This window comes from Pterocles gutturalis, unplaced genomic scaffold, assembly GCF_000699245.1.
Source record: "Pterocles gutturalis isolate BGI_N339 unplaced genomic scaffold, ASM69924v1 Scaffold51273, whole genome shotgun sequence".
Classification (NCBI taxonomy): Eukaryota; Metazoa; Chordata; class Aves; order Pterocliformes; family Pteroclidae; genus Pterocles; species Pterocles gutturalis.
Genome location: NW_010122407.1, coordinates 1 through 8256, shown reverse-complemented (window position 1 = coordinate 8256; position 8256 = coordinate 1). Strand labels below are relative to the sequence as shown.

Sequence of the window (8256 nt, the reverse complement as noted above, 5' to 3'; positions counted from 1 at the left end):
CACACTTAAATAAAATATGCATTGCAATCCTTTACTAGTTTGTCAATAATTAAAAGAAGACAAAAAGTGAACTAATATAGCATCTCTGCTATTCAACTGCAGTTAACTTTCAGTTTTCAGTTCTGGTTTATTACTTAATCTGTGATTTGACCTTGATAAGTTTTCAGTGACCTTAGAGTCATCCATCATTTACAGGAAAAAGATAAAAAAGCACCCCCAAATAATGAGTTCATCATGAGTTTACTGCTTCAAAGACAAGACTATAAACATAGCATTTTACAGATTAAATTGTTGGCTCAGGATCTCTGTTCCACAGCTGCAACATTTCCAGTAAACGCTACTTTCGATTTCCATTGTCTAAAATTATGGTAATAAAAGACAAGTTAATGTTCCACTGGTACATGAATGCTGAGAGGTATCCAGACAAAATCTACAATTCTATATTTCTATTGTATGTATTCACATGAAAAATCAAAACTGAACTATGTTCATAAAACAGTCTAGAATTTTACTTCCAAGCTCTTTTAAGACAAGCTCTTGAAGGATACATACATCCAAGGGAAGCATATTCTCCAAGTTTGTTGAGTGTTCTTTCTAAATATATAGTAATAATTTGGATTAAGAGTAAAAGAACTATAATGGGAACTTTTTTTTTCCTAAACTACATTTATACTGAGAGAACAACAACAGTAGCAGGACTAAATTGTCACAATGGAGAAAAGGCAATCTTTACAATAGCAGTTTCATGAGCTCTAAAGACAAAATCCATCCAATTCACTGAAACATCTATGATTTAATTACACTCCATATAATCATGGTTTCCAGACTGGGTTAATCTACCAGCTGCTTTAAGAAAAAGGCTGAGAATTAAGTTGATACATAAACTGCACAGCATACCAACAAAATTTGCTCTGACAATCTCTCTGTAAGGAAACTGGCAGAACAAGACTAAATACATCCAAAACTTTCTCCTCAGAATGCAGTTCAATTCATGAATAGAGGGAGAGACACAAAAAACCTCATTCATCTCAGTTGTTTTAGAACTGACTGGAAAACCAACAATACAGCAGCAAGCAGGACTTTGCATTAAACATTTTAGCCACTCAGCCTCAAGTGCCAGTGGAAAAAGTGCATTATGGAACACAATATATTTACACAAAATATTTTTTTAACTGTTCTGTTTGTAACTAAGAAATCCTTTATAATTTACACCCACAAATGAAAATTAAGTCCACAGAAACTGCCTGGTAAAGAAATCAAGTAGTCGAAAAGTCTTTTTCAAAAGAGTTTTAGGGGTGAGTTGTACCTGCAGGTGGGAGCTTCAGCATGAATGTGAATTAAGTATTAGAGAAAACACCATATTAGGGCAAAGATTTCATAGTTTCTTATCACTTTTTTTAAAACTGAATTGCTACAGATACAGCCAACACATTGATTTGTTACACTTTTCTGGGACAGAAAACTGGAGCAGGGGAGAAGAAGAAGAAGAGTCCAACACTGTTTAGACTATCTCACCATTACCTCCCTTCTCACATTTAAGTTTTTTCAGATGACAAGTTCGCTCTTTCTACAGTTACAATCTCTTCTCTTTACTAAGGTATCTTTTCAGGCTAACTTTTCCGGATTTAATTTACAGCATTATAAGGCACACTAAAAATAACGACAAAACCTATCAGTACTACTTTACTGCCATCTTTCCTTGTGTACGCTTTACTTGCCATTGGTGGTAGAGTTGCATTTTTAATGTTTATAGACCACACAAACACACACAAAACTGTGCTAACTTTTTACTCATATGTGCTTGCATATTTTACTCCACATGCTTTATACCTTTGAACTTCACAACAGAGCATTTACCTCTTTTACTATAGCTCCCTGTTGACCTCAATTAAAGTGGCAAAATATTTCTATTAATACTTTTAATAAAAATTAAATTACGTAGATACACAAATAATTTAGCTCTTCTGATACTTCATATGCATACACTCTGTATTCACGCTGAAGCCTCCAAGCTTACAGCATTCAATACAGTGCAATGCAGAAGACCAAAATCCAAGATAGCTTCCCTTTTTAAATCAGTTGCATGACTCTCTTTTCCAAAATTTCTCTTTCAGTACTTCTGAACTTCAACATCATAAACACACTGTGTTGTTACTACACTTCCCTTTACAGCTAGGATGGAAAGAAGAGAGACATACTCTACCACCTTTACACTAATCTGGCAACCACAACTCTATTACACCTTTGGCGCACAACCTTTTCATCTGAAACAGTGCACCTTTGTTATTTTTTTATGTTTACATACATATTAATTCAAATACCATTTGAGGGGAAACTGTCTTAAAAAAATTAAGTTTATAGCAAGATGGGTAAAATACCATCAGTCTCCAATATGATAAAAACTGCAGAAGAATCCTTCATGGTGCATTAAAAAGCACAGCTGACATTTCACCCCTCACTCTATTTCAGCAGTTGGTCTAATTCTACCAGTTACCACTGGCTGTGCTATAAAAATATGCGATCAGTAAGTCAGAAAGGTGAAAATGGGGGCAAATTTAGTTTTTTGCCTTTATTTACTTAGTTTTTACCCACTCTTCCAGAAGAATGGATACCTGATATCCAGTCTTTGAACAGGTATGTTTTGTAAAGAACGGCACTACTAGCAACACAGTTCAATCATTTCAGGTTTTTTTCTGAATATTACCTAAGGCAAAAATCTATATAAATGTCACTAAATAACTACAGCTATAAGTGTGCTGTGTATTTACAAAAGGCAGAACCTCTCTTCTCTTTGCTGACAGAGTTTCATATCTTTTCCTTAATCACAGGCATAGGCAAGACTGTGAAATGATGGATCCCAAACACCTGCAATTCCCTACAATATACTTATTAGCCCATGTACACTGTGTTACCCAGTTTTATTTTTATCACAGAGGCAATTTCTGAAGTGTCAAATGTTACTCCTAAGTTGAAGAAAAGGTCATTTCACTGTCTTTGAAGCACTGCTACATAGCAGTGACAGAAAAGCAAAGATTGAGTTTCATGCCTGCAAGTTTTACTTAAACAAATAGCCCCAGTTTGCCTACTCACTTTGGTGCCTCTGTTAGTTTTCCCATAATTGTGAGGTCCACAGTTAAATGAAATGCCAGATTCATCACTGATACAATCTTTGTCCAAGGTTTACAGTCCTTTAATTTGTGTGCTTTCAGGGCTTGAGGGCATTTTCCAGTAGCTTTTCTTTATCCTGAAGGGATTTGGGTATCCTTAGCAAGGGACTGAATTAATCCTTAAATCAAATGATACCAGAAATGTGGTCTTCACTCATTGTCAATTTAGAATTAAAAACAAAATTGCCTTCTCAGAAAGTAAAAGGAACATAGAACACAGGCACAAATTACACAGAAAAAAGATTACAGTCAATAATTCAGTGCCTACAATGTGACTAGAGAATTGACAAAAGAGTAAATACAGCTTCATGTCTGTTGATCATAAAATCTTGAATTCATCCTATGCATGGGTGTTTGAACACAAACTAAAATTAATAAAAGGGCAAAATTGTGGTGGGAGGGGGAAATAATAGCAACCGGTGGCAAACTAAAAAAACCAAAACTTCACAAAGAAGCCTACAACTATCAAACAAATAAACATTGTACTATTTACAGTCATTAGGCTTAGGTAAAAATACTCATTCTTACAAAATGCCCCCAAACAACAAGATACCTAAAATCTACTGTTCCAGAGTGGAATGTTGAAAAGCATATTTTCCTTCATTAAGATGGAATTTTTCTCCTACCCATAATGTTTTTTTCTTCAAATGCAGGTGGAAAAAATAGCAAGCTACTATTTGCAGTGTGGCATATTTCACGTGGCACAATTCTCAAGTGTGGAATAATTCTCATACCAATATAGGTTATTAAGAATGGTTTAAAAAAAGTCACTTCAAGACTTCTTTCAGAAATTCTTCACAATCCATGTTCCTTATTTCTGGCAATCTTGGTATTTCAATAAGCCCACCAAATCAGGGGGGTGGGGGCAGAAATCAATAGAGTTTGCTGAATAAAGAATTGTCTAAAGAAAAATGGACCACTACGCTCCTTTACTCAGAACAAATACCACAGAACCACAGAAAAAAATGGCTACCTTTAAACAAGTAAAAATTAGCTACATTTTATTAATATTTACAAATGAATACTGTATATTTACAATGTAAACACTTCAAACTAACATAAGGTGTAAAAAAAAAAAGATCCTCAAGCATTTGAATACCAGAACACATTTTCTCTCCTTGAATTCAAAGGGAAATAGAAGTAAGCTATGTCCAAATGCTGTGTGTTTCACTCTCAGAGGGGAATTACAAGCAGAAATCTACAAGTAATAGAATGCTATTTTAAACTCACAAGAATGGTTAGATAAATTAATGTGGCGTAATTCTAATACCAAAGCAGGCTATTAAGGTGCATGCATAATAATAAAATCAAGCCATCTAAATGAAATGTGTTAACATCACTTTAGTTAGAAAAATTGGAAAAAAAAAAGCCTTGTTCTACAAGCAGAAAGAGGGTTGGTTTTTTTTTAGCTTGGAGAGGTTTTGATTTTCCCTGTGTAACAATTCTACTAATCCTTTATTTAAACAGATCTTCTTAAGGACTATCTGCTATTGCAGATTCCTTTATCGGGAAGGAAAAACATTCTGTTTACTTCACTGATGGGAATATCCCCCAATGCTGGAATTGCTTCTTCTTGAAATTTCTTCTGTTGCTGCTTTTTTGCATAGTTATCTATAGGAGACAATGAGAACATTCCACATATTAAAGATCTCTTTCTTTCAAGAAATGTTATATGACACTGTATAAATTTCACTACTGTAAGTGATGCTGAAAACCACATCTTGCTGAGGTATAATAAGATGGTCACCAGAAACGCTTTACATCAACATATATTAGCAGGGCCCTTGAAGAAATCAACACTACCCTTCCACTGAAATCACTGTCTAGGACTCTGCTTGGTTTAAGATGCTGTATGACATTAAACCATAACTACCCAAAGATAAAAAGAACAAACAAAAAACTCCACAGTGAATAGCTCAGTCTGTGGTTTGAACACTTTCTACCAGGATTTCTGATGAGAGATTATGTCCACCTTCCCTTTATCCTGGCTGCTTGTTCCCATCACCACATAGCACTGATTCCTATAACAACATAAATATTTTTACAGGTGCACTTTGAACACAATTATGGACCTGTTCACTCTGAAAAATAAAATTTTCAAATATAGTTGTTTTCAAAAAGAGTAGGTACCCCCATCCCACCTGCCACACAGCCACACACACTCGTTGGGTCGACACCAAATGAAATGGTGACACAAGGGTGTGAGTGAGTGGCCAGGAACACAGGGATGACTAAATGGCAGTTATTGACAGATGCACTGGAGTAGTGCATTTGAACTACAGCCTCAAGTGATTTTTTTTGCCTTTGTGGTTCAGTGTAATGTAATACTACATACGTAGTTTGTTAAAATGATGCAACTTCAGCAGTCTTAGCAATAGGTAACTTCCTTGCCAAATTTTACAGTCTATACTTTTTCTAACGAAAATGGCCATCTGTAAACAGAACACCATGTGGAGGAAGATGCAGCTGCCTGGAGAATATTGTGAATGCGTAGAACAGGTCTCCTTGGCAGTAATAAAGACTACACGAATGTTGAGAGAAGAACTGCAAAACAGGTATTTTTAGACAGGGAATTATTATCTGATCAGGTTTCAATACTGTGGCATGCTCCTTTGTACCACCCTGACTCCTGTGCACCTTCCCACTTTTGCCATGGCCCGGTAGGCGCTCATGCCCTTCTTCCCACCATACTCTTCGCTGGTTTGTAATGCAATGTACAGGTTTAGGAGAGCTTCATATGCCTAAGCCCTGTTCCTCTAAAGCAGTCTGTTTTACTAACAAAGTACACTTTACTAGTTGGAATCCACTGCCAGAAGATGTCAAAGAGGGAAGAGTCAGGCTCGCAGCTATCTTTTAACTCCAGTACTTCAGTACTTCTAAGAACTCATTTTCTTAATCAAAACATATAAAGGCTTAGAATATGATTTATATTATATATGGCTACATATATATATATTTACAGAAATTATCAGTTAAGTATCTAAATCTTAAAAAAAAACACCAATAAACTTACCTGTAATGGTATGTGTGGAGTTAAGTGGAGCTGTACTCATCATGTTAATACCAAAAAGTAATATGTAACCAATTCCTACAGCAACTAGTAGGTATGCTGGCAAAGCAACTGCCCAGTACCTGAGGAAAAAGATTTTAAAACTTACATATCATAACAATAAATGCCCAATGACATAACAGCTTTAATGTAGTCGTTGTTATTGTATCTAGCATGCACTTTGTCAGGAGGAAAAGAAACAACACCTCTGAATATAGACCCTGGTCTCTCCCAAGATTTCTGACTGTAGTTACTGTAGCTAGTTTGGTATAAACCATCAAACAGGTTCCTTACAGAAGGTTTTTGTTTTTTTTAATTGCAGTTTAAAGTTTACTGTATTTTCATTGGCAAGCTTCCTGAAAACAAAACGTCAAATTTATTATAAAACATTCAAATTGTATTTATATATATATATATATTTCAAAAAATTTTCACAAAGATTACAGCCCTTTATCATCAGGAAAAACTGGACTAAATACAAGGCCACTATTTCAAAAAAAGTTATGTTATTAAAATTAAGGGTGTCCTATACTTACATATTCAAGCTAAAGAGTTTAATTGGTTGAACTTACTTTTGAGGCCAGTATGTTAATCCCAATGAGAACAGCCACGCCTCAGGAACATATGCCCAGATAAGGTACAACACTGCACAAAAGAATTAAAAAGCCATACTAGTACGACTGATACTGTTTCACGCTTCCTTCATAAGTTTTAGAGCAAGACTTCCCTACTGATAAATGCTGAGACAATATTTTGCTTTTATATTATTTAAACCAAAATAGGTCTACCAAAACATTATAAATATGCCCCTCAGACACAAAACCTGCCCAATACTGGGGCAATGTTTTGTAGCTGGTTATATGATATAATTTTTATTTTTGCTTTTAACATTTAGTTTCAGATTTCCTAATTAGAGAGATAAGGATACCAAATGACACTGAATGCAGAAAATATTAAAGCAGAAGATGATCACACAGTGGGTCATTTGGTTGAAAAAAGTTGGTAGAATTGCAGTGTTTGGATAGAACTGTTCAGAAAAAGTTACTGGAAATACTTTCTGATTCTTGGCAAGTTAATGATTTTCATGTCAACACAACCAATACTGAGAAATTTTGCTCCCTAACAGCAATTCCAGAGTAAGGTTTGAAAAAAAAGAGGGAAACAGGTTAGTAGCCAGTGACCCAAGTTATGGAACTGCAGTGGCTTCCTGTGAGAGGAACCGAAACCAACTTTCATTGCTACTTACTTTCTAAGGCTGAGAAAGACAGTAGGATCCTGGTTTATTATTTGGCTACAGTGTATTTGCAGCACCTTTTCTTGTGTTGAAAAACTGTTCTCACCCTCTCAAGCCTTGGTCCTCTGTGGGCATGCAAGATATCCCCAGTGAAATGATAAACCACCTGTCACACCAGCAAAGAAATGCTGGTATAACCCAAATCATTTTCCATTGCTGTTGAGCAGATTGACCCCTATTTTTTTTTCTTCAGTATTTGGGTGGGGAAGGTTGCACTACTACTACCTACCACGGTTACTGAATAGTGACAATGTATGCAATTGAAGTAAAGAAGTTACTAAATAAGAATGCTGATAATTTTTTAAATAATTTGACTCCGTAATAATATTTAAGACCCCATAATAAGGTTAAAGACTGACAAAACATGAAAGCACAAAAGGCAATGTCACATCTTTGTAAGCTGACAAGTCTGCCAAGTAATGCTCACTCAGTCCTTCACCACGCACCCTTCACGATAGGTAGTGCAATACAAATTTGACCTTTTCCAGATGGTCTGATGGGAATTATCCCACAAGCAAAGCAACACTTTCTGGTGAAGTATTCAATACCCAGTAATACTTACTAAAGCCAAACCATGATCCTAAAAAAAGAGCAAACCCATAGATGGCCCTTTCTGGCAACGGGGCTGGAGAGTTTTCAACCATACTGGTCTCGCCCCTTTAGCTTCGGCGGGGGAAGGCGGGAAAGCCCGGTAAGAAGCTGTCAGAGGTTTCTCGGTAAGTTCCTCCGGGAACACACCGGTACCC

At 35.9% G+C, this 8256-nt stretch overlaps 1 protein-coding gene across 1 annotated transcript; it reads right to left on the bottom strand.

Annotated features, from left to right (window-relative positions):
- Positions 1-4647: 4647 nt before the first annotated feature.
- On the bottom strand, positions 4648-8154 carry PIGP (phosphatidylinositol glycan anchor biosynthesis, class P). The gene is made up of 4 exons (XM_010077500.1): positions 8073-8154; positions 6789-6861; positions 6181-6299; positions 4648-4778 (listed from the first exon to the last, which is right to left on the bottom strand). Exons 1-4 carry the CDS (start codon positions 8152-8154, stop codon positions 4648-4650), a joined length of 405 nt encoding a protein of 134 aa, XP_010075802.1.
- Between the last annotated feature and the right edge of the window lie 102 nt (positions 8155-8256).